Genomic DNA, 24,342 nt, shown 5'->3' with positions numbered 1-24,342 from the left:
GCTATCCTATAGGGAGGGGAGGAGCCCTGCTAGGGATAGATGGGCACAAACACATGCTGGGACCAAGCTTTTTTATTAAAAGAGACTGCAGGGACTAGTGATTTACTGCAGAAGTGTCAACACAGGAGAGGGACTTGACTCAACTCCACATCCAAGTGCATCCTTGGTGCAGGAGCACTGCACTGGAAGAGCAGGAAGGTTCCTGCTAGAAGCAGCATCACAAATGCTATTCTTTTCACTTTGGAGAACCATGAAAACTGGAGCGAAACCCCAAAATCAGCCTGGAGGCCCTAGCGACTGTCCCTCCAGCAAGGCTAACCCTCCAGGGGTGGGTTTGCCTGCCCAGCTCGTCACAGCTCCTCCAGCCTCTGGCTTTTGGGGCAAGTAGCAGCACAAAAAGGCCACATCAAGACCTAAGGCACCTGCTAGAGCTGGCTGAAGGAGCTGCCTCTAAAGCAGCAGGGATTTCCTCCCCTGCCCCCTGCCAGGAACGGGTCAGGGCTAAAGGCCTTCACACAGCCATGAACCCTCCAGAGCCAGCACCGTCCTTTGTATCGTGTCCCACACCCTCCACAGAGAAACCGCCCGTGTCCACTTCGATGCTGTGGATGCTGAAGTTGCCCAGTCCCTAGAAAAAGAACGTTGCAGGCTGGGGCAGGAGCCAGCAAGGGACCTGCTCTCACCTCCAAGGCCCTGGGGAGGGCTAAAGGGACAACAAGCAATCTTGTACCACTCACGGGGTGGTGAGATGCTCCTAGTGCTTGTGCTATATAAAGCAAACCTCTGCAAGCTGCCCGCGACAGCGAACTGCCTGGGAGCTCATATCTCACCTCAGTTTTTGCTAGAATTTGGTGCAAAGCCTCTTTCTGCCGAGGGGTTTTGGTCAAGACGTAAAGGAAGCCGCCACCGCCGGCCCCAGCCAAGCACTGCCCATAGACATAGGGCCGGAGAGCATCCATCATGCGCCCAACAGCCAGCGGCTCGCACCCCGGGGCCATGCATTTCTTCTGCTGCCAGTAGCAGTCCAGACACTTGCCGATGAGCGGCAGGTTACCTGCACAGGAGAGGATATTGCAAACTATTTGCCTGTTTCTTGCCCAAGGGGCTGAAACTTGTCCCTGCCTCTCCTGCTCAGCCCAAGCTAAATTCCACTTTCTCATCTACCCAATTCCTCCCAGCTCTGCCTGGCGAGCAAGCAAACCCAGCCCTGTCACGCTGCTGTTTATTTTTAATCCTCCACAGGGGGAAAATCTGCTTGCTTTAATGCTCCAGCTTCCCCTCCACTGTATCGCAGCAGCCAAAAGCCAAATGAAGTCACTGCACAGGCTAGACATGGCCCCCAGCCCCATCACAAATGGCTCGCAGATAATCAACCAGACTCGGCATGTCTAACCCCCCTTCCTCCGAGTCTTCATTCAAGCCTGAATTTTGGGGCATTGCCTGTAACGTGAGGGTGGGCCTGGGGAGGATTTGAGGCTTCTGCAGCTGCAAGAGCCAAAACCCACAGCCTCTGCCCCCACCCAGGACTGCACACTTGCCCAGGAGAAGTCTGTGTTTCTTCAGTTAGTAGAAGGGCCGGCCTGGCCCAGGAAAGGGGGCTCTCACCTTGCCTCAAGGCCTGGGCACACTCCTCGGCGTTGCTCACCAGCACGTCGGCGTTTTGCACGGCCGAGGGCAGCCTGGCGTACCAGTTCCTCACCACGTCCTGCAAGAGGCAAGAACGTCCCTGTCACCATCCTCCCGGCTCCAGCGGCACCAGGGAGGTAGCGCTGCACTCACAGCCTTCGCTGCCAGCCCTGTTGGGGTGGCAAAGCTCTGCACCAGCGAAGGAGAGAGACACCAAAGGCCGTGGGGGGAGCAGAGGCCAGAGCCTGTGGCACCCAGTGGCACCCAGGTGTCACCTGGAGCAGGTTGCGGGCCAGGCGAGTCTTCCCAGTGTACACCAGCAGCAAGTGATCGTTGAGGGTCTGGATAAAACCACTGGGTACTGGGATCTTCTCCACCTCCACCCGGAGTGGCAGCTGGGCCTTCGACCTCCCGATTTTGATGCCGGGCACAAGCCCGCCCACCTGGTCCTGCCAGCCACCGCCTGCAGGACAGAGGGTCCTCAGCCACTGCCAGGCCCTCACACCCCACGGGCTGGCTGCTCCCGCTGGCCACTACCTGTTGTGAGCCTCTGCTCCAGGTGCAGCACAGCGTGGATGAGGGACTCAGTGCTGGCGAACTTCCCAGCCGCCCGGTACAGCGATGCCATCACTGCTCCCGCCAGGATGCTGCTGGTGCCTGCAGGGAGCACAGACACGGACAGGGCAGCGTGGCATCATGTGTGCCCGTGAGGGCTGGGGCTGGGGACAGCAAGGGGGACCACGCCAGTGGTGGCAGCAGGAGGGAATCCCCAGCCCTCCTCCCTGCAGACTTACCGAGGCCAGACCCATGGGGCAGCTTGGACCAGGTGTGCACCTCAAAGCCACCCCCAAAGCTCTCAATCAGCTGGGCCTGCAGGGGTTTCTGCGAGGGGAACTGCACGACCTGGGTGCAGATGAAGGCAGCTTTGAGCAAGGCTCCTGAAAACAAAGAGAGCAAAGCTGATGATCCCTGCTGCACTACGTGGTCCCTCACCGCTTCATCCCCAGAAAGGGCCACCCTGGCACCATAAGGTAAGGACACAAAGGGGACATCACAGATGCAGAGCCAGGCCGTGCTGCTGGTGACACCTCACCTGGCGCGTGCGGCTGGCAGTAATCCTGCAAGTCCTGCAGCTCCTGGCACACCAGCTCTGCCACCGCCTCGCTCTGCGGCGTCCCGCTGAGGCTGACGAGGCGCAGCTCCGGCTCGCTGATGCGCCGTACCCGAGCACCGATGGGCCGGCACCCGTCCACCAGCACCGCCACGTCCACCACAGCCCCCCCGTGCTCGTATGTGATAGGGGGGGTGTCACTCCAGCCACCTGCCAAGACTCACCATCAGCCCCCCACAGCCCCCCAACTCTTCTTCCCCCAGCACCACAGGGCTGAGACACGGCTCATCTGTCTGGGGGGAGCGGGGGACGCACTCACCAGAGAGGTCCAGGCGGGCTGGACACACCACCTGCACCCAGTGCCCCAGGGGTGGCAGCTCCGCCGGCCCCACAGTGACAAACTGGCACGAGGACATCACTGCCTGCCGGACGAGGATCTGCTCGGCCCCCTCGTAATGCCGAGCGGCTCTCACCAGCAGAGCTGGCCTGAGAAGAGAAGGATGCTGAGGCCGCTGCCGCAGCTCTTTGACTGCACTGATGCTGCTGCGCACCAGCCCCAACCTCACCTGCTCATCCACTTCTGCCGCTCAGCAGCCAGCTCCCGGACACCGCCGGCGATGTCCCCGCTCTCCAGGCGCCTGAAAGCCGAGGCCCACTCCCTGTTGGCAGCGGGTCCACTCCGCAAGCCCCCTTCCCCTTGTGCCATGCAGCCCAGGACCTCAGCGATGCAGGCGAGCGCCCGAGCTGCAATGCCAGCGTCACCAGCCGTGGAGGCAACTAGAAAATAAAAAGGAGGCTGCAAAGCGACAGCCGGGTAGCAGGTCACCCCAAACCAGCCCACTTCTGCGATAAACTGGCTCCAGGGGAGATGGACTCGCATGGCTTGTGCCCACCCTGGCTTGTCAGATGCCTCAGGGTGCACCCCCATGAGGGTGGGGGTGTCACTGGAGGAGATGGAGACCACCAAACAGCCCTGATACCCAGAGATACACAGCTAGTGAGTCCAGCTCACCCTGGTCCAGTGTGCCCAGCACCGCCTCGTGGTAGCCCTCGTGGACGGCGCTGCGGGCGAGTGGCAGGAGGCTGCTGTCCTGGCGCCCCAGCAGCACCCGCCGCACCTTGCGCTGGCCCTGCAGGAAGAAGAGGGCCTGGCGGGCGCCCAGCTCGGCCGCCTTGTCCAGGCAGGGCAGCAGCTCCTGCCAGGACATGCGCCAGGCCGCCCGCCAGCGTGCCAGCCGCTCGCCGGCCACCGCCGCCGGGGCCAGCAGCCACAGCACATCCTCCAGCCCCAGCACCTCGCAGGCATGCAGCACTGGGAAGAGTCGGGCGCTGAGCAGGCAGCGGCTCCTCTGTGGCATCTCGGCATCCCAAAGGTCTCCTTCCCTGATGGAGGGAAAGCCTGTCAGCACTGCCCTGGGGTTCGGGGACACCCTCCGGGAAGGGAGCCGGGACGCAGGCTGGACTGGAGTGGCTGTGACACCTCCCACTGCAGCCATCCCAGGGGAAGCCAGGTCTCCAGTCCCATCCTGGCACGTGGCACCTACCGTATGCCCGTCCGATGGAAAAACTCAGCCCAGGGCACATTCAGGTAGGTGGCCTCTTCGGCAGGGCTCTGAAGGGGGGACAGTTACACCCTGGCTTTGCAGGGAGCCTCGAGCCACCTCGTCACCCCCGTACCTGCCAGTTGTCAAGGCGGCCAGTGAGAGTGTACACTTGGCAGGGCAGGTCACGCAGCCGGACGTGGTGGCCCTGCAGGACAATGTCATGCAGGGGACAGCCCTGCAGGGCTGCTGAGGAGCCTGCGGCGAGGCCCGAGAGCAGGCAGCCAGGACCGATCTCCAGGGGACCCTGCAGAAAAGGCAGCAGGACCCCGAGTGGCGTGGCTGGCCCCAAAGCAGCCCCCAAACCAGAGTCAGAACCCAACCTTGGAAGGGGACAACCATCCCGGGAGACAAGTTGGGGCCAGCAGGAGCCAGGGGGACACACTTTGCTTTGTCACAGGGCTGAAGGGACATGGACTGCAGAAATTCAGGCCAGGTGACAGCCTCCAGGGCTCACAGCCACGACAGAGCCCCCAAAGAGAGGGTCTGCCCTAGTCCCCAGGGTGGGACAGCTCAGCAGTAACAGCTTCCTCTCCTTGCCTGGGGAGGGTGACAGCCACCAGTCCCTAGCACCAGCCAAAAAGCAGCCCTGAAGAGGAAGGGCACCCAAAATCTCACAGCCATGGGTCCCCCATCCCAGCCAGGGTCACCTCACCCTGCCGCCCATTCAGTGCACTGACAACTCAGTCACCCCCACCCCAGCCATATACCTGGAGGTGACAGTGCTGGATGACACTGCCGGCTGCCAGCTGCACAGCTCCTTCCAGCAGGCAGTTGGTGACCGAAGAGCCGTCCTCCAGGAGATGGGGCTGCTGCCGAGGGCACAGAGGCAAGTAGGACCAGAGTCCGGCCACACAGCCCAGAGCAACCCCCAAAGAAATGTGCATGAGCAAGGCTGAGGCTGGAGGGACGTACATCCACGTGGGAATGGGCTGTTTTGCAGAAGTGGAGGTGGCTGGCAGAGCCAGGCAGGAGCGTCAGGCTGCGGATGTAGTCGCTCGCAGAGGTGGTCATGTAGTCATAAGACGCATCAGGGATGCAGGCTGCAGGGGGGAAGGAGAGCTGTCAGCACACCGATGGCAAATGCGGGTGTGTGACACCCATGAGAGCCCAGGGCAGCCAGGCTGAACATCCCCAGTCAAAGGGGTGGGGAGAGAAGACCCGGGGACCCACAGCTGTGGGAGGAAACAGCTGGGGGCCAGGCCCTGAGCACCCCATCTCTCCCCATGCAGGGGAGGAGGGCTCAGGGATGGGTCACATCATATTATTGTGGGTTTGCATGGCAAGGTTTGGGGGGCGGGGGCGGGCAGGCTACAGGGGCAGCTTCTGTGAGAAGATGCCAGAAGCTTCCCCCATGACCAATGGAGCCCATGCCAGCTGGCTCCAAAACAGACCTGCCACTGGCCAAAGCCGAGCTCATCAGTGACAGTGGCAGCACCTCTGTGACTGCGTAATAAGGAGGGGGGGGGGGGGGGAATTAATCTGTGCCAGCAGAAGGGACGAGTGAAACTATGTGACAGCCACAACTCTGCAGACCCCCAGGTCAGTGCAGAAGGAGGGCAGGAGGTGCTCCAGGCGCCGGAGTGGAGACTCCCCGATAGCCCGCAGTAAAGCCCATGGTGAGGCAGGCTGTCCCCCTCAGCCCACCGAGCTCTGTGGTGGGGCAGATCTCCACCCACAGCCTGTGGAGGGCCCCACACTGGAGCAGGGGGATGCCCGCGGGAGGCTGTGACCTGTGGGAAGCCTGCGATGGAGCAGGTTTGCTGACTGACAGGACTCGTGACCCTGCAGGGGACCCAGGCTGGAGCAGTCTGCTCCTGAAGGACTGCACCCCGTAGGAAGGACCCACAGTGGAGCAGTGTGTGAAGAACAGTAGACCCTGGGAGGGACTCATGTTGGAGAAGTTTGGGAACTCTCCTGTGGGAGGGACCCCATGCTGGAGCAGGGGAAGAGTGTGAGGAGAAAGAAGCAGCAGAAACATGTCATGAACTGACTGACCATAACCCCCATTCCCCATTCTCCTGTGCTGCGTGAGGGGAGAAGGTAGAGAAATGGGGAATTAAATTAATCCCAGGAAGAAGGGAGGGGTGGGGGGGCAGGTGTTTTTTCTGATTTGAATGGAAATAAATTAAAATTTCCCCATCAAGCCTGTTTTGACCGTGATAGTAATTGCTGAGTGATCTCCTTGTCCTTATCTTGACCCACGAGACTTTCATTATATTTTCTCTCCCCTGTCTGGTTGAAGAGGGTAGCAAGAGTGTGTTTTTGGCGGGCACCTGGCATTCAGCCAGGCTTAAACCACTACACACGTGCACCCACTGCAGCATCGCTCACCCATGCTAAGAGGGAAGGCATGGAGAGCTGTCCACAGCACAGAGCGGGCGCTCCTCACGCTGGCATCACTGCCACCCTTCACAAAATCCTCCTTCATCATCCCCTCTGCCATGCACAGCACAATGTCAAAGAAGAGGGAGAGCTGGGGACAGAAGGGACCTGTCAGGTACAGCCACACTGACCCCCACCCTGCTGCTAGGTGCTCCTCTCCTGCCACCTCTCCCACCCAAATCTGGCAGCGTGGGGGCAAACAGGCTCTACAGAGATGGCCACCAGCAGCACCCGGGGGCACGGGGTTCTGTTCCCCGCAGAGGGGCTGTCACCTGGATGGGTGGTGCCCCCGAGTCCAGCCCCATGTAGGTGCAGGCATCCAGAGGAGGAATGACATGGGTGGCCAGAAGTTGCTCAGCAGCATCCGAGGAGAAGAAAACCACCCCACAGACCTGCCAGGACAAAGTGGGGCTGAGGCCGCAGCCACAGTGACACAAGAGACTGGGCTGGCAGGGCCACTGACACCTGAGTCCTGCCATACCAACGGGACAGTGCTGTCAGGCCCCGCACACTGCTGGATCTGGGCCTCCGTGCCTTTGTAGATGATGTCGTGCACCAGCCCCTGGGAGCAAGACCACCCCAGTGAGCTCTTCGGGGAGCCTCAGGCCCAGCAGCCGCAGCAGGGCTAGGACCTTCAGCACCCAAGGGACTGAAGGGGTGGGGACCCCTGCACCTCCAAGGGACGCTGCTTGAAGTGGGAGCTGCTACCGACCTGCTCATCAGTGAGGTAGACCCCATGGTCCCTGGCATATGCCTGGCTACCAGGCACTGCAATCACTCTGACCCCCTGGAAGCCATCCCAGTTGATCCCTGGGGAGAGAAGCAGAGACCAGTGCCAACTGGGCACAACTGCCTAAAAACTGGGCCTGCATCAGAGCAAATGACAGCCAGCCACCTTGCTGCAGGCACAACGGATGCTCCCAAACACACAGGGGTCAGCAATGCCCAAACATCCACACCCTCACAGGAGCACGGTGCAGGCTGAACCAGCTGTGCTGCTGGCTCTGGCCCCTGCCCCGAGCCAAAGCAGGTGCTGGAGGCGAGGCTGGCACCCACTCACCTGGTGATGAGGGCATGGTGAGGAGCATGTCGGTGCTGCAGACCCACACACCGGGCGGGGAGCCCACACAGAGCTGATGAGAGAAGGGCCACGTGCCCAAGGATGGCATGGAAGGGGCCTGGCCCTCGTGGGGCACCCAGCACCCTTTCTGCCTCACTGGGAGCCTGCTGAAGGCACCCCGAAGGTTTCAGGGGGAGCCAAACCCACCCATACGCCAGGGTGCCTAGTATCACTCGGCACAAGCCCAGGGCCCCATCCCACAGGCCACACAGACCCGATGTGTCATGGTCCCCAGCAGGCTGTCCAGGTTGCAGACCAGAGCTTCGGCCGGGGCGTCGGGCTCCTCCACGGGCAGGCAGGTGAAGGCCCGGCCGCAGTCGTCGAAGGAGAAGTCCCGGCCCTGGGGGGAGGGTGCACACGGCGGGGTCACAGGGAGAGTGAGGGTGCAGCGGGGGGCCCCAGCCGGGCTGCAGGCAGGCTCTCACCATATGCAGAATGAGGATGCGGGCGTCCCTCAGGACATCGGCTGTCACCACCTGGGAGGGCAGAGCAGGGGCCGGTCAGCGGGGACGGGCCGGCCGGCCCCCCCCCTCCCGCTCCCAGCCTCCCCGGGCCCCCCAGAGCCAGCCTCCCGACCCCCCATCCCCAGCGGGGACGGGACAACCAGCCCCCCTTCCGCTCCCAGGCCCCGTCCCCCCCAGCCCCAGCCGCGCCCCTCACCGTGCAGCCCGCCCGGGCGCTGAGGTGCTCGGCCGCCACCAGCAAGGCGTTGAGGGTGGCCCCGCCGCTGCCCAGGCGGGCCCAGGGGTCCTCCACGGCCAGGAGGAGCCGGGGGGGCCGTGGGCCCAGGCCGCCCCTCCGCCGGCGGGCCTCCAGCTCTGCCAAGCGAGAGGCGGGCGGCGCTCAGAGCCGGGCCCCCCCGCCGCGCCGGGGGGATAGGGCGAGCGCTAGCCCCGCCGCTTGCCTCGCTGGAAGGCGGCCACGCAACCGCCGCGCTGGCAGGTGAGGATGAGGACGCTCCACTCCGCCGCCATGGCCGCGCCGCCGTACCCTCCCCGGCCCCGGTGCCTGCTGGGAGATATAGTCCGGCCTTGCGCCCGCCGCGGGAGGCGCCCCGCGGAGGGACTGCATCTCCCAGCGTGCACTGCGCGGCGGCCGCTTAAAGGCACAGCGCGCCCCTACAGTGAGCCCCCGCGCTGTCCGCCCCCCCGCTCCGGGGGGGGCTGAAAGGGGGGAACGGGGTTTTTTGATGTTTTCTGCCCCAAAACGGGTCCCCGCCGGCGGCGTGCACCCCTGAGTGCTCCTGGTCATCTCTGTCATGAGCCCGCCCGGGTTCAGCCCGGCCTCTCGCAGGGGGTGGGGGTGCCCGGGTGCTGGGGTGGGTGCCCGGTGGGTGCTGGGGTGGGTGCCGAAGTCGGTAGCGGAGGGGGGTAACGGGGAGGCACCGGAGGGAGTACCGGGATGGATACCGGGGGGTGCCGATGTACCGAGGGGGGTGTGGGGGTACCGGGGGATGCCGGTGTGCCGGACAGGTACCGGGGGGGTACCGCGGGATGTCGGTGCACCGAGGAGGGGTAGCGGGAGATGCTGATGTGCCGGGGGGATGCCGGTGTGCCGGGTGGGTACCGCGGTGGGTACCAGACCAGGTACCCGGCGGGTACCAGGTGATGCCGATACTCCGGGTGGATACCAGGGGGATGGTACCGGGGATGCCTCTGTCCCGGACTGGGCACCGGAGTAGATCCCAGGGGGGTGCCGATGTGCCAGGAGGGGTACCAGGCTGGGCACCGGAGGATACCGACGTGCCGGGGGGTACCGGGGGGGTACCGGAGGGGTACCGGGCTGGGCACCGGCGGATGCCAATGTGCCAGGGAGGTACCGGGCTGGGCACCGGGGCAGCCCCTGGAGATGCCGGTGCACCGGGTGGGCGCGGCGCGGCCCCTCTCGCCTCCTACAAGTCCCACAAGCCCCGCCGGGCGGCCGAGAACTACATCTCCCAGGCTGCTGGGCCCGGCCCCCCGCCCCGCACGGCGCGGCCCGGCCCCGCACGGCCCCGCACGGCGCGGAGGGCGCGGCGCGGCGCGGGGGGCGGTGGCGGCGGCGGGGCCCGGGGGCGCCCGGCGGAGGGGCTATGCCGGAGCCGAGCCAGGTACCGCGGCGGGGAGCGGGCCCGGGAAGGGATGCGCGCACGGCCCGGCGCGGGGGACCCGGGGGCGGGAGCGGGGATGGCGGGCTGCGGCCGGGGGCGGCTGCCGGGGGCTGCCCCGGTGCTGGGTGCTGCTCCCGTGCCGGTGCTGGGTGCTGGCCCCGGGGAGCGGGCGCCCGGGGTGCGCTGGATTGGGCCCCGGGGTGCTGGTCCCCGGGGGGATGCGCTGGCCCCGGGTGCTTGTGCCGGTCCTGAGGTGCTGGTCCCGGTGCTGGTCCGAGGGCTGGCCTCGGGGAGCGTGGACTCGGGCTGCGCTGGACTGGGCCCCGGGGTGCTGGTCCCTAGGACGATGCGCCGGTGCTGGGGTGCTAGTCCCTGTGCTGGTGCCGGTGCTGGCTCCAGGGAGCGCGCACCCGGGATGCATTGGATTCGGCCCCGGGGTGCTGGACCCAGGATGTGCTTCCTGGGGTGCTGGTCCCGGTGCTGGGTGCTGGCCTATGTGCACCTCGGATGCACTGGATTCGGGCCCGGGGTGCTGGCCCCCGGGAGGATGCGCTGGCCACCAGGAGGATGCCCTGGCCCTCGGGAGGATGCACTGACCCCCAGGAGGATGCAGTGGCCACAGCCGCAGCCCGAGGCTGCTGCCGGGGAAGGTGCTTGCCCCTGGCAGGGGTGTCGGGACGGGTGCTGCTCCCCACAGCCCAGGGGAGCTGCCCCTCTCCAGCGTGTGCCCCACGCCAGTGCCACGGGGCCCTGACCCCGGGGGGTATTGGGGGCAGAACTGGGGTGGCCACAGATGGGACCAGGGCAGGAGCGGGAATGGGGACACCAGACCTGCAGGTACCCCCAGTCCCCACCAGTGCCCGTGTGCCTGTAAGGTCCCTCAGCAGCAGCAGTGTGACACATGGCTGCATGACACACGGTGTCCCTTGCCTGGGTGGCGGCGGCCAGGTTTTCACAAACACACCGCGAGCATCCCTGGGGACAGGTAGGAAACTGTGTCACCGGGCAGGGAAGTGTCCCTTGGCAGTGCCTGTGTGTGTGGGGTGCCGATGCGAGCGTCGGTGTGGGATCCCGTCAGCATCAGACCTGCTGGGATGTGCTGTCCCGGTGCCATCGGTGTTTCCTGGGCGAGGCATGGCTACTGGAGTGGGGCCCTGGCACTGCCAGGGGTCCCCATGGGTGCCGGGGGCTTGGGTGCTGCCGGCATGGGGGGGAAGGTGAGGTTTTGCTCAGGCTCCAGCTGCGGAGCTGGAGCAGTTATTGCAAAGCTCCCAAATATTTCCCCGGAGCGAGGGCTCCCCAGCCCAGCAGGAGGATTTTTTGGGGGAGAGGATGGTGCTTGGCCAGCTCAGGCTGGAGGAAGGGCAAAAAACATGGCTGAGTGAAACCAAATAACATCAACCCCCCCAAACTTGCTGAGTTTCTCTCCAGGAAGGCGGGTGGGCTCTGAGCTGGTGGTTTTGTCCCCCGTTATCTGAGGGTCCCCCAATGGGCCAGGAGCTGGGGGCTCCCCTGTTTCCCCCCCCCCCCCCGCCCCCAAGTGGTGGCCAGGGCGGTGTGAGCGTGGACAGGGAGTCGCTTGGTGCTTGGGGCTGGCTTCTGCTTTTCCTTCCCCTTTTATCAGAGCCAGATGTTGCATCTGCAGTGGTGACGCTTGGGGTGGGGAGGGCCGCCTTGCCCCCCCGCCCCGACCACGCTCGTGCCTGTCCATCTGTCCCCATCTGGCAGGGAGCAGTGGCCCCGTGCTGGTGCTGTGCAGCAACCGCCGTCATAAGCCTTTCCCTCTGCTCCGAGCAGCTCATGGCGGTTCTGGGTGCTGGGGAATGGCAAGAGGCGCTCCGCTCGCCCACGCCGCGCCGGTGCCGGAGGCAGGCAGGCGGGGAGAGCCCCGGCCGCCGCATGCCGGCGGAGCTGGCTGAGGCTTGAATTTTCCTGCCCAAACAAGCTCCAAGCTTTTCAGGGAACAGGCTCCGGTAACACCGAGGGCGCGCTGGTCTCCCCGGCGGCGCTCAGCAGGCTGGATGCTGCCCAGCTTGGCCCACGCCGAGGTCCCAGCGGCTGTAATGGCTTTCCTCTCCTCCCGTTGCATTTCATTCTTGCAAGAGCGCAAACAGCTAATTGCTCTCCAGCAGCTCGGCCGGCTTCGGTGCCTCTCAACGAGCTGTGATTTATGGAAGCCCGCCAGTCTCCGGGGGGGCTTGGGATGTGGAGGGAGAGGCTGGGAATCTCCTCTCCCCGCCCTGCCCTGCTCCGTGTCGGGCTCCCGGGGATCTCTCAGCTCCGCGTCGCTCTTTGCTGTTGGCGTCTCCCAAAAGCTTTTTTTTTGAGACTGCAAGAGATTTGAATCCCAGCTCCGTGGCAAAGTTCCCAAAGATACCCCCAAAACCGCACATGGATGAATGGTGAATATATATAAACAATTTTTAATATATATTTATATGCGTGTGTGATAGATGGATCTTTGTTTTTTCCGTACTGGATGAGCAGTTGAGGGACAAGGCTCTAAAACAGCCCCGCAGCAGCTCGGGAAGCCAGCGCAAGCTGCAGTCACTTTGCTCCGGGTGCCACCGTGTCCCAGCAAGGGACTTCTGATCTGCAGCAGTAATTGGGCTAATTAGGAAAATGCAGATGCTCCCCCTTCTCCCTCGGTGTCCGAGCGGAGCCCCAGCTAGCGGAGAGGAGAAGTCAGGCTCCCTCGCCAGCGGAGCTGCTCTAATTTTACATGTAATGGGAGTCCCCAGCAGCAACTGGGCTGTACTGGGACCGATGACCTCTGGCCAGGGGAGCCTTTTGTGACATCCCTGTAATAAAATCTTATAGGTACAGTCTTCCAAACAAGTTCAACGGCCTCTAAGCACCGCCCGCAAGCAGAGTAAACCTTGGACAGCTTTACCGTGCCGCCCTGCCCTGTGCACCGAGTTTGCAGTTCTCTGCTCAGGTCGTGTCCTGGGGGAGAGAGGGGGGCTGTGGGTGGCAGCACCCATCAACCAGCCCTCGAAAGCCTTTGGGTTCCCACCGCCTCCCGTCCTCGGAGCTGCTGAGCCCCAGGGAGGGGGACAGCAAAGCGCAGGGGCCCCCGTGTCCCTGCTGGCTTTCCCTGGGCAAAAGGCCATGGCCGGCGGCAGCGGCGGCGCCTCTGCGGCGCGGCGTCCGCCCTTCCTGCGCTCCTGAGCATATTTTCCCGGTGAGGCACTAAGCGTGAACCTAACGGGCACGAGCTGGTAAAACAAGCCGTGGTGGTAGAGGGGGAGCAGTTCCCTCCTGGCAGGAGGCTTGGGGTGCTGCTGGTGGGAGGCTTGGGGTGCTGCTGGCAGGCAGACGCAAGGTGCTGCTGGTGGCTCGCCGGGTGCCGGTGATGGAGGGTGAGCGGGGGCCCTGCCCTTGCTGGGGAGCATTGCCTGCTATGGCGTGGCCATGTCCTTGCAGGCGGCTGAGGATGGGGGGAGACCAATTTGGGGGTGTCTGTGGGAGGCAGCCCTGCTGCGGCAGGTGGGAAGGGGGGCACGGGCCGGGCAGACCTGACTGACTCCAGCTCGTGGGAGGACGAGATGGAAATGTGGCCAGCAGTGGGTGGCCAGCTCCCCGCAGGGCCCGGTGGCTTTGTACGGGGGGGCTGGGGGAGGACGGGGGAGAGGAGGAGGCAGAGGAGGGTGGTGAGCCCTGGGCTCTGCCTTCTGTGGTCCACGGGGGGCTGGCTGGCACCCCCACCCGCTAGCCAGCCCTGAGCCCGGCCGCTCAGTGGGACCCACCTCAGTGGCACCTGACCCCATGGTACCTGACCCAGGGGCTTGCTAGCACCTGATCCAGTGGCACTTGATGCTGTGGTACGCGACCTGGTAGCTTGATGGTACCTGATCTGGTGGTCCATGACCTGATAGCTCAGTGGTACGCGACCTGGTGGCTCGGTGGTACCTGATCTGGTGGTACTTGATGCGATGGTATGTGATCCGGTGGCTTGGTGGCACCTGACCTGGTAGTACATGACCTGATGGTTTGGTGGTACCTGAGCTGGTGGTCCATGATCTGATGGCTCAGCGGGACGTGACCCAGCGGCTTGGTGGTACCCACCCCAAGGGCTACCCCATGGCGTGGTACCCGACCTGGCAGTACCCGAACTGGTGGCACCCAGTCTGGTGGCTTGATGGTGGCTGGCTCGGTGGTACCCAGCAGCTGAGGCACTTGGTGCAAACTGGGGACTCTGGGGTGGGTGCTGGGGGCGCAGGGCAGCAGGGCTGGGTCTGCCCCTGGGCTTTGGCAGCACTGGGGGCTGGGGGGGCAGTGTGTCCCCGCTGTATCAGGTTGAGTGGCGAGTCCCCCTCCCCGCCTGTCCTGCCTCGGGGAGGATGCTGCTGCTCCCAGCACAGCGAGCATGACCCTGGGCTTGTCAACCCCTCCGGAGCGCAGGGGCTGGGGGTCCCCTTTTCCCCACAGCTGCCCGAGGAGAGCTGGGGGGCTGCGGGGAGCTGGCAGAGGGTAGGGGAAGTGGCGCTGGCAGATGGCCGAGCAGTGTCCCTTCCCAGGGACGGGGGCATCAGCTGTGTGGGCTGGCACACGTGGCTCGCCTGTCCTGATGAGTCCGTGCATGTGAGCTGTGGGGGCGGTTGGCTGCTTCTGCTGCTTCTGCCCATGTGTGATTTTTTTTTTTTTTTTTTGGGGGGGGGGGGATGGCCAGACAGGCTCTGCAGCCAAAGCTCCCCACGCCCAGCATTGCCCCCTTGGGCAGCGCAGAGGGCTGGGCTGGAGTGGGTGCCCCATGGGGTCCCCACTGTGCTGTGGTTGAGCTGAGGGGCTTGAGATGCTGCTGGACCAGTCCCTGCAAGCCCCATCCACCAGTAAGGGTGGGAGCATCCCTTTCTGAGCTTTTCCACTGCTGGCACCTCCCCTGTGCCCCCACATCCCGTAGGAAATGGCCTTGGTGATGTCTGGCTCCATCCCAGCTCCGTGCTGGGGTTTTGGCTTCCCCTGCTGTGGGATAAGCCAGAAATAAACACCTCTGGGTGCCAGGTGCAAGGAAATGCTGGAATTGCTGCCAGTGCCAGCCTGGGGTGCAAGGAGGGTTTAAGGCATGGGAAACCCAATTAACTCAGCTCCATTAGCTGATTGAGCTGGCTGATAAGAGTATGATTAATTAAAAGGATGAAGAATAAGTTACCGGGTCCTCGCTGCTCTTGGGGTGCGGTGATGGCTTAACCCATGAAATTGGCTTCTCCTGTTAATACCCAGTGCCCGGCTGCCACCGGCTGTCAGTGCTCCATGGCATCGCTCAACGGCAGGGAGAAACATCCTTTTCCCAATGCTGAGTTTGTTCCCTGCTCCCTCTCCCATCCAGCTTCCAGGGAGGAAAAAAAGAATCAAAGGGAAAATACAGTCCCTCCAGATGGGTGACATGGAAAGGACCTTTTTAATTAACTGTGCTTTTCTCGCCGGGGCTCGGTTTGGCTTTGGCAGCCAAGTAATGCCGAAGGACGGGAGTATCGTCCCTTCCCACGCTGCCCCCGGCAGATTCCTGCTCGCCGTTCCCAGCTAACGTGAGCTGACGGCCCCGGTGAGCAGGGGTGCTCCTCGGTGTGCTCCCTAGCTACAGCAGCTGGGGGCCACGGGAAAAAGCAAATTGCAGCGGTTTGATGAATTTTTGTAGTAATCCTGCTCACTGAAGCCGGGCCTGAAACAAGGACAGGTGGCCACTCGGTGTTCCTTTCTGGCTGGGGCTGAAGGAGGTGGGAGAAGACTCAACTTGCTTCCACTCCCTCCTCTTTCAAAAAAAAATCCCCCACAGCTCACTTTTTCCACCCGTGACAGCAGGAGGGATGGTGGTCCAGGGTGGGGGGTCCCTGCACGCTTCTCCCTCCTCTGTCTGCAAAAGCCAGGTGCTGCTGCGGCACCCATGGTTCGGCAGTGGTCGGTGATGTCCCTGCACAGGGGCCATGGCATGGGGACACCTGGACACCCAGGGGTGCATTTCCCAGGGGAACTTTCACCCCCAGCATCCCTGGGAGCAGTAGCAGCCGGTGCAGGCAGCGTTGCCTCTGCTCCCCTCCTCTCCCTGCCCTAAGCAGGGTAACATCCCATCGCCCGGTGACGGCTCCTTCCCATGCCCAGCTCATCATTTACCGGCAAGGGAATTGGTGCCAACAGCCTCAGGATATCTTAGAAATGAGCAAACAAAGCCAACAAGACCTAAAAAAGCCAGATGGGGATGTGCTCGATGGCATTATGGCTGATGGGGAAAGGGAAGGCATCCTCCGGGCCCCGGAGCTGCTGGTCATATCGCTGTAGTGTTCACCCTGAAACTAAAGATTATACATCCTGAAATGAAAGATTATATGATTGGAAAAATCATCCAACTGAAGAAGCAGTGGAGCGATTTGCCAGGACCTTTTAATAGCCTCACTTCATTATCTCTTGCAATCAAAGAGAAACTCATGTTTGATGAGCACTTGGTCTTCAGAAGGCAATTAAGGAGACCTGGGGATGAACTGGGGAGCGGGAGGGTATTTAATGGTATCGCCAGTTTGCCGGGCTTGCTCACCACCGAAGAAATCCTGAAATCCCCTGTTATTGTAAGAAGGAAACATCAAAACCCGGTGCAAAGAGTCCCTGCGGGGCTTTGTGCGGCGGAGGCAGGTTGGGTTCGACTTCGGGAGGTGGCAGGGAGGTGCTGGCTGGTGCTGAGCTACATATGGATACATAGGTGCCACGGCCCTGCTGGGGTCTGTAAGGAGCAGGGCAGATGGAAATAGCCCCCAGCCCCTGCTGGGAGAGCGATGACTCAGATAAGCCGCTGGTGTTTAGGGATGCTGTAAGGCGCGGGAGCTGGAGGATGGTTTTTCCCTGCCTGTGGCCGGGGGCAGCGGTGGGAGGCCCCGGGATGGGGCTGTACAAAACGCGTTCCAGATGCTGGCAGGGCTGGGATGCAGCAGGCAGGACCCGGGCGAGGCTGGGGAGCCGGAAAGGGATTTTTCCCCCTTTCACCGGGAACAAAAATACCATGAGCACGTGATAGCCGATTTCCTTTAGCCTTTAAAAAGCCCCGTGGGATGGAGAGCAGCGGGAAGAGGGGAAGGGGATCAGCCCATCCTGCTCGGCGTTCCTGCCACGTCGCAGCTAAAAAAAGCCCAGAATTTGCCTTTTACCTCCCAAACCTTCCCGCCTTGTGCATCCTGGGGGCGGGGGGGGGGGGGGGTTATAGCTTTTTACTGGCTTTCTCCCAAACTCCCCTCAATGCAAACCCGCCGTTTAACAACCACCCCTGCTTTTTCCGCTGGCAGCAAGCCAAGGAACTCGTTCTCGCCGGCGGTGCATGTGCCGTGGAGGCGTATTGAACCCCCCCCGCCGCCCCGAGCCAGGAAAAAAAAAAAAAAAAAAAAAAAAGACTTGGACAACGATCGTGGACGGGACGTGCACCCGTTTTCTGGCTCTTTCCTTTAGGGGCTGTTGCTGCTCGGAGAAATGTTTGACGGCAGGTTAGCGATGGGGGCAGGGGCCGGCTGTGCCTGGCGGCGCGATGGGCTGGGGGCGGGTTTAGTCTGTGCTTGGGTCTCCCCCATCCCAGCAAGGAGCTTTTTGGGGGAGCTCGGCAGCCTCCGTCCCTGGGAAGAAAGCCCGCGTCTTCCGGAGGATGTTTTTTTATAGGAAAGCAGCATCCCGGGGCCTGCCAGCTCCTAATTAGCGTTGCCGGCCTCAGCATCAGCCTAACCGGGGCTAGACCCGAGCTGTGGAGGCAATGCTGCTGCAGGGTTTGGCCGGGGGGGGTCCTGCCGTGGCACCCCCCTCTGCAAAAAGCCCTGGAGGGGTGTCACATCTCCATCCCCCGGGGTGACGGGTCCTGCCCCAGGGTAAAAGCGGATTTTCAGCCTTCTTTTTTTTTTTTTTTTTGGCTGAGGAAGGGGGGGGTCTGGCTTTGCCCCCCTGGCTCGGGGGGCTCAGCCACTCCTCCCGTCCCTCCCCGGGCGCAGGCGCCAGCACCTCTGCCCTGGCTATTTTTACCCAGCGGGATCACGAGCGAGCGGGTGACCTTCCCCGAGGGACACTGCCACGTGGGGGGGGCACAGCCGCTGGCGTCGGTGCCCGGGCACCCGCCGGGCTGCGAGGCGGCTGTTTCCCGGCTGTCTGGGCGGTGGCGGCAGCCGGCGCGGAGGCTGCTGGAGGGGCTGCTCGTGGCTCGATAGAGAAGGAGGATTGAGCCTGCAGAAAGGAGCCGCTTGTTTGGCTCTGGAGGCGAGTTCATGGCTGAGCCTTTGTCTGATGGATGGGGGGGGCACAGCCTGGGAGCTGCTGAGGAGCTGGCGTGGATGGCGCTGCCGGCGTCCCGGCTGCCTTTGCACCCTGTGCCTGCTTGTTCCCTTTGGGGACGGCTCGTGCCCCACGGCCCCCCGCCAGGGACAGGCTGTGGGGCATTTTACAAAGCTCGACTGGGACTAAACCCCTCAGCCCCCAGCGCCCCCCTCCTGCCTGGTGCAGCCCCCCAGCTCTGCCATGTGCATCGCCGTCTCTTAACCTGCCGCCCCCCTTCCCGCTCCAGGCCGGTGCTGTGGCTGCGTTCCCGAGCCAGCGGCGGAGGGCAGGGTGCCAGCGGATCAGCTAAAGCCCAGGGACGATGAGCGCTGCCGCGGCCAAGAGCCAGCCAGGGCCGGGACCCGGAGGAGCCAGCAAGGCGCAGTGCCACGGCTGAGGCCAGCGTGCTGAGCCGTGCCGGACCCCGGTGCCGCCGGCTGGCAGCAGATGCTCTCTGCCCGGCACGTGGAGCCGCCGAGGGCCCTCGCCACGGCCGGGCCACGCGGATGGAAAGCTGCAGCCCAGCAGGTAGGAGCCCAGCACCGGGGGCTTGTGGCAGGGCTCCGCGTCCCCCCTGCCACCGCCGTGGTGATTTAAAGCTGTCGGTCCTGCAGGGAGCCCCGCTGGCCGGCTGACGCCATCCTGCGCCCTATGCCCGCGCCCTATGCCGGAGCGGGCGCCCTCCCTGGCTCAGCCGCCCGCCGACCATGAAGTGCTCGTTGCGCTTCTGTTTCCTCTCGACCGCCTTCCTGCTCGTCTTCGTCATGTCCCTCCTCTTCACCTACTCCCACCACAGCATCGCCTACCTGGACCCCGGCGGGCTGGGCGGCATCCACCGGGTGAAGCTGGTGCCTGGCTATGCCGGCATGCAGCGGCTCAGCAAGGGGGGGCCGTACCCCCGGGGCTGTGCCTGCCGCCGCTGCCCAGCCGAGGAGGCCGGCGCTGCTGAATGGTTTGACGGGCGCTATGACGGCGCCGTCTCCCCGGTGTGGACCAAGGAGAACATGGACCTGCCGCCTGACGTCCAGAGGTGGTGGATGGTGAGCGAGGGGTCCCCATGGGTCCCCCAGCCCCAGGGAGTGCCACGATGTGCTCCGGCACGGGGGGCCAGCCTTCTCCACTGCCGCTGAGGCGGGGCCGCTGGTTGATTCCCTCCAACCTCCTTCTCCCCCCGCAGATGCTGCAGCCCCAGTTCAAGTCCCACAACACCCACGAGGTCCTGAGCAAGCTCTTCCAGATCGTGCCAGGCGAGGATCCCTACCGCTCCCGCGACCTGCACCGCTGCCGCCGCTGCGCCGTGGTCGGCAACTCGGGCAACCTGCGCGGCTCCGGTTACGGGCCGGAGATCGATGGACATGACTTCATTATGCGGTGAGGGCAGGGGACCGCTGCTGGGGGCACTGCCCGCCTGCTCAGCCCCACGGGCAGCACGGAGGCGTGGGGTGATGCTGGCAGCACCCGGGGGTGCTGAGCTCCTGCTGTGCACCACAGCAGCATCTCTCCAGGTCTGCTGTGTGATGCCGGAGGGGCTGTGCCTGTGTTGTGCGCCACAGCCACAGCCCGGCTCCAGTTGCTCGGTCAAGGAGCCCATCGTGGGTCCCACCAGGTGCTGGGATGGGTGGGAGTGGGTCCAGCCCTGCCACCTCCCCTGGGCTGGCTGGGGGGTACCCTCAGCTCATCCCAGCACCCTGAGCATCAGCGGGCTGGGAAACCGCTCCTTGGCTGCGCTCAACAGCTCACGGGGGACACCCGTGTCATCTGCAAGGGACAGGGTGGCTGGGAGGGGGTGCCACCTTCCCCACTCTCTCCCTAGGATGAACCAAGCCCCCACGGTGGGTTTCGAGGGTGACGTGGGTGGTCGGACCACACACCACTTCATGTACCCTGAGAGTGCCAAGAACCTGCCCGCCAATGTCAGCTTTGTGCTGGTGCCCTTCAAAACCCTGGACCTGCTCTGGATCGCCAGTGCCCTCTCCACTGGCCAGATCAGGTTGTAAGTACCCATCGGGCACCGGCAGCACCAGGCTGGATGCTCCCCGACCGCGGGGCTGCTCCCACGGCAGCAGTGGGGACCCACCAGTTCCTCCCTCCTGGAGAATCCCCTGGCGCCGGTCCATGGCCAGCTCGGGCTAGGGGACACGGTGCCCCTGGGAACTCACCTGCCTCTGCTTCTTTCCCAGCACATACGCGCCTGTGAAGCCTTTTCTGCGGGTGGACAAAGAAAAGGTAAGGGAAGGCTCATACCTGCTGCTGCCATGAGCACCCATTTGGCCACGGCCCCCCTCACCCCACCATCCCCCGGGGTCCCCGTGCACGTCTCGGTGCTCCTTCCTGGGGTGCCAGTGCCAGAGGGAGCGTGGCCAGGACCCCAGCACTAACCCCAGCGCCTCCACCCAGGTGCAGATTTACAATCCTGCCTTCTTCAAGTACATCCACGACCGCTGGACGGAGCACCACGGGCGCTACCCCTCCACTGGCATGCTGGTGCTCTTCTTCGCCCTCCACGTCTGCGATGAGGTGGGTGACAGCTCCTCAGGGTCCTCCTCTGGGCTGTGGGATCCTGGCTGGCATGGGCTGGGTTTGCTGGGATCCTGGACCTTGCGGCGTTAAGGAGGGAGGTGGCTGCTTTGGGTTCAGCTGCAGCGGCTTCATCACTTGCTCTGGTCGCCCGACACCACGGTGATGGACACCCTTGAAGGGTGGGGGGGACATGCAGAGGGATGCGGTGCGGTGTGAAATCCCCCCAGCAGCGCCGCAGGTGCTTGGCTGAGGGGGTCCCCAGCCCAGCAGGGGGGTACAGGTTGGCTCACCCCCCCCCTCCTCACCGCTCCAGGTGAACGTCTTTGGGTTTGGCGCTGACAGCCGGGGCAACTGGCACCACTACTGGGAGAACAACCGCTACGCTGGGGAGTTCAGGAAGACCGGGGTGCACGACGCCGACTTCGAGGCGCACATCATCGACATGCTGGCCAAAACCAGCAAGATCGAGGTTTACCGGGGGAACTGAGGGCTGCGCCTCCTCCGGCTCCCCCGCGCCGGCCGGGTCCCGGCTGCCCGTGGGGCAGAGGGCGAGGGTCTCCCGGCGGCCTCGGTGATGAGTGCCGGGTGGGCAGCGCGGCCCCGTGCCGCTGACGGCGCCACCCTGGCGAGATTTGGTGCCTCCAGCAGCCAATCAGGTTCAGAGCTAAAGGAGACTTTTTGCTTTCTTTTTTTTTTTAATTATTATTATTATTATTGTTATTATTATTATTATTATTATTATTATTAAGAAACCCAGCTGAGAAAGGATTTGTAAACACAATCAATGACTGAGCGGGCGGCAGGGGTGTCCGCCTCACATCTCTTTACAGTCAAACCAAATGCTGCTCTTTTTAAAACAAGACAACCCCCACCCTGATGCTGGGTGACTCTGGGCAGCGCCCAAGCATCATGTCTGGGCCAAGGGAGCCGCGGTGGCCGAGCAGCCTCGCCAGTGGAACCAGCTGCTTCTTTCTTCCTTTAATTTGGATTATTTTTTTTTTACCCACCTGAGGCAGCCGCCACCGTTGCTTGCCCCGGGAGGAAGGCTCCTGGCATCCCAGCGGGTCCCGGCGCAGCTGGCAAGCGCGTGGACCCACCGCATGGAGCCGGCGGCTGCGGGAAGCCGACCCTCGCCCGTGCTCCGCTGCAGGCTGGTGGCTGCTCACAGCCGGGCCGGGACAGGGAGAGGAACCCCGGCTTCGAGGCTGGGCACCCGCGCCCCTCTGCCTGAGGATTGAGGAGGGGTAGGACGGGTGGCGGGGGCGACTGTGCACAAGGCAGCTAAGAAACCCGCAGGAGCGGCAGCCCCGCATGAGCTCTGTGAGTGCTCGCAGGATGCTCAAGGGATGCAGGATGCAGCGGTTGCGGGATGCAGCAGCGGGTCCGGTTCCACCGGAGACAAGATTTCCCTTTGCTTTCGGGCTGGGAAGAATCCAGATTAGAGATAGCTTTAGTGGGCGAACAAACCGTGCTTTTGCTTTTGTGTTGCTATAAACAGACAGCTCTGGTGAGAAGCTGAAATCCCAAAGTCTTTGCTCCGTTTGTGAGGGTGGGGCTTGGTTTACACCAGTCTGGTACAACCGGTGCCCTCAGGGTCCCCGGGGCTTTTCGGGCTGGACAGGCTGCCCCACGGCACGAGACAGGGGGTGCAGAAGGAAACTGCCTCCCCAGAGGTGTAATTAAAACCACTTTCTTTGGGGCAATCAGGTGGGTGGGCTTTTTCTTTGTGGGAGATGCTGGAAAGCTCAAGAAAAAGGCAATCATGGAAAAGGTCCCCTGGAGAGGGACCTTCCACCTGCACAGCCGGTGATGGCGACGGGTGCTCAGTGCGGTGGTGGCACCAGCCCCGTGGTGCCGGGACTGGGGCAGGGGCAGCCCTGCCCGCACCACCTGGTTGCAATAGCTGTTTGAGGAACAATCACCATAGGGTTTTTGGAGGTGTTTTTTACCCTTTTGTACCTGGCTTTTCCGTAGCAGCCTCTTACCTGTTTTCTCTGCTTCAGTTTGGTTGTTTTTCAGGGTTTTCTTCATTTTTTTTTTTTTTTTTTTTGAGGTTTCTCTCTGCAATCATGAAACATGAGGGTTTGGGGCACCTGGAGCAGGCACTGAGCATCTGGGGAAATTAATCTTTTCTGTCCGCAGGGCTTTAAACCCCTGAGTTTTGTGGTGGGTTTTGGTAGAAGCGGTGCCGCCCCGGCGCGAGCAGCCTGCCGCGACCGCCATGGCCAGCCTCCAACACTGCTCCCAACCCCGCGCCACGGAGGCAGGTTGGAGCCCCGGTCTCCACCTTCCTGGGTTGGTTTTTTCTAGGGGAAGAAAACTAAAAAACCCCACAAAACCATGAGCAACAAGAGTGCCTTGACCATCTCCTGTCAGCTACGCTGGGCTGTGCCCGCCGCCGCGCCGGCGGTAGGGGCTCGGCCGATTTATCTGACAGTCGAACCTGCTTCCCTCCTCACGACGGGCTGGATCTGAGCTGGGAGGTGCTGCTTGGAGAGACAGGGACACATCCAGGCCACCATGCCAGTGGCTGGAGGGGCCAAATCCGGCGTGATGGGGCTGGACCAGCTCCTGCCGTGGGCTGGGCAGGGCCAGGCCAGACAATCACAGGGCGAGCGGAGGCGCTGGGTACCAAACGCGCCGGCAGCACCGTGCCAGCACCCTGCGAAGGGCACACTTGCTGCTCCTTGCTGCCCTGAATTTTTTTTTTTTTTTTTGGCTAACTTCCTTCCTCTACTTCGCTTTGTTTTAATTATTATTTTAATTTCTTATTTAAGCTGTCCCGCTAGGACTCACGACCACTTCTGTTTCTCTGGCAGCGCGGCCACCGGCAGGAGGAGGGGGCCGCGGGCGCATCGCTGACAAGCACCACTGTACTGTACATAGAGGAGATGTAGGCAGAGGCTACGGGCAGGGGGCGGGTGGGGGGGGGCGCCCAGGCTTGCCCACCTGGCAGGGGCAGTGTTCATCACGGGTGCCTGATGGAGCACCCATCACCTCCCACCCCGCCAGGAGAGGGAGAGACCAGTGCTCCGACCTCAGGCCGGGAGCAGGCGGGTGGCTTCACCCGTAGCCTCTGTGTACATAGGTACTTCTGCACACAACTGTCTTAAAACAACTTTTTTTTTTTTTTTTAAAGTCAATAAAAACCACGCATCGGAACCGCTCTGCGTTTTCCTTCTGGTAGCCCTGCCTGCTGTGCCTTCACCTGCACCCAAGCCCAGGCGTCGGTGCGGTTGGGAGAGGAGGGAGAGGGAGCGGGAGGGTTGGTGGGGCTGGGGGGATGCTCTGCTCGCCCTCCGTGTGGGCTGCGACTGATGCCCTTCCACTGGGGCAGGAGCCGAGCGTGGCCCCCCAGGTGCCGCACAGAACCCCTCTGGCCAGATCCTGCTGTCAGGTGATGCCACTGCTCGCGCCGACCCTGCAGCCATGTCTGCTGCAGCCCTCCCGCCCCTGCCGAGACCCTGAAAAAGAGGTTTCGGTCCCGCAGAGCCCCCGGCTCAGGCCCAGGGAGGGGACAGACAGACTCTTGGGGGATGTCATTCTGAAAGCGGGTGCAGGCACTGGCAGGGGAAGAGCTTTCCCTGGCGTGACCCAGCAGGGCCGGGTCTTGCTC

The 24,342-nt window shown here is 63.1% G+C and overlaps 2 protein-coding genes across 6 annotated transcripts; one reads left to right on the top strand and one right to left on the bottom strand.

Moving 5' to 3' along the window:
* Positions 1–57: 57 nt before the first annotated feature.
* Positions 58–8,844, bottom strand: FCSK (fucose kinase). 2 transcript variants are annotated; one of them, XM_040615282.1, is made up of 23 exons: positions 8,748–8,844; positions 8,504–8,661; positions 8,269–8,319; positions 8,058–8,183; positions 7,784–7,856; positions 7,436–7,533; positions 7,205–7,285; positions 6,996–7,115; positions 6,673–6,814; positions 5,254–5,381; positions 5,049–5,150; positions 4,415–4,585; positions 4,282–4,349; positions 3,750–4,120; positions 3,304–3,514; positions 3,057–3,223; positions 2,720–2,947; positions 2,421–2,564; positions 2,164–2,283; positions 1,902–2,089; positions 1,606–1,705; positions 831–1,054; positions 58–628 (listed from the first exon to the last, which is right to left on the bottom strand). In XM_040615282.1, the coding sequence occupies exons 1-23, from the start codon at positions 8,815–8,817 to the stop codon at positions 512–514; spliced, it is 3,258 nt and encodes a 1,085-aa protein (XP_040471216.1). In that variant the 5' UTR covers positions 8,818–8,844; the 3' UTR covers positions 58–511. The 2 variants fall into 2 exon arrangements, with proteins under 2 accessions (XP_040471216.1, XP_040471217.1); XM_040615283.1 differs by lacking the exons at positions 58–628; positions 1,902–2,089 and having other exon boundaries at positions 943–1,054.
* Positions 8,845–9,818: 974 nt separating this feature from the next.
* On the top strand, positions 9,819–23,888 carry ST3GAL2 (ST3 beta-galactoside alpha-2,3-sialyltransferase 2). Of its 4 annotated transcripts, none has more exons than XM_040615420.1 (8): positions 9,819–9,932; positions 18,454–18,734; positions 18,821–19,246; positions 19,384–19,577; positions 20,020–20,199; positions 20,387–20,432; positions 20,604–20,723; positions 21,040–23,888. In XM_040615420.1, exons 3-8 carry the CDS (start codon positions 18,914–18,916, stop codon positions 21,211–21,213), a joined length of 1,047 nt encoding a protein of 348 aa, XP_040471354.1. In that variant the 5' UTR covers positions 9,819–9,932; positions 18,454–18,734; positions 18,821–18,913; the 3' UTR covers positions 21,214–23,888. The 4 variants fall into 4 exon arrangements, with proteins under 4 accessions (XP_040471354.1, XP_040471355.1, XP_040471353.1 ...); XM_040615421.1 differs by lacking the exon at positions 9,819–9,932 and adding an exon at positions 12,140–12,334; XM_040615419.1 differs by lacking the exon at positions 9,819–9,932 and adding an exon at positions 12,792–13,116.
* The last annotated feature ends 454 nt before the right edge of the window (positions 23,889–24,342 follow it).

The sequence above is a fragment of the Falco naumanni genome, chromosome 15 (assembly GCF_017639655.2).
Source record: "Falco naumanni isolate bFalNau1 chromosome 15, bFalNau1.pat, whole genome shotgun sequence".
NCBI classification, from domain to species: domain Eukaryota; kingdom Metazoa; phylum Chordata; class Aves; order Falconiformes; family Falconidae; genus Falco; species Falco naumanni.
The sequence above is the reverse complement of the archived record's forward strand: the minus strand, read 5'-3'. Positions and strand labels throughout refer to the sequence as shown.

Coding starts and splice junctions, on each gene's coding strand:
- ST3GAL2 (XM_040615420.1), top strand. CDS start 18,914: ATGAAGTGCTCGTTGCGCTTCTGTTTCCTCTCGACCGCCTTCCTGCTC. Junction 19,578..20,019: donor GGACATGACTTCATTATGCG/GTGAGGGCAGGG, acceptor CTCTCTCCCTAG/GATGAACCAAGCCCCCACGG. Junction 20,200..20,386: donor TCCACTGGCCAGATCAGGTT/GTAAGTACCCAT, acceptor CTTCTTTCCCAG/CACATACGCGCCTGTGAAGC.
- FCSK (XM_040615282.1), bottom strand. CDS start 8,817: ATGGCGGCGGAGTGGAGCGTCCTCATCCTCACCTGCCAGCGCGGCGGT. Junction 7,857..8,057: donor TGGGGACCATGACACATCGG/GTCTGTGTGGCC, acceptor TTCTCTCATCAG/CTCTGTGTGGGCTCCCCGCC. Junction 2,948..3,056: donor AGCCCGCCTGGACCTCTCTG/GTGAGTGCGTCC, acceptor GAGTCTTGGCAG/GTGGCTGGAGTGACACCCCC.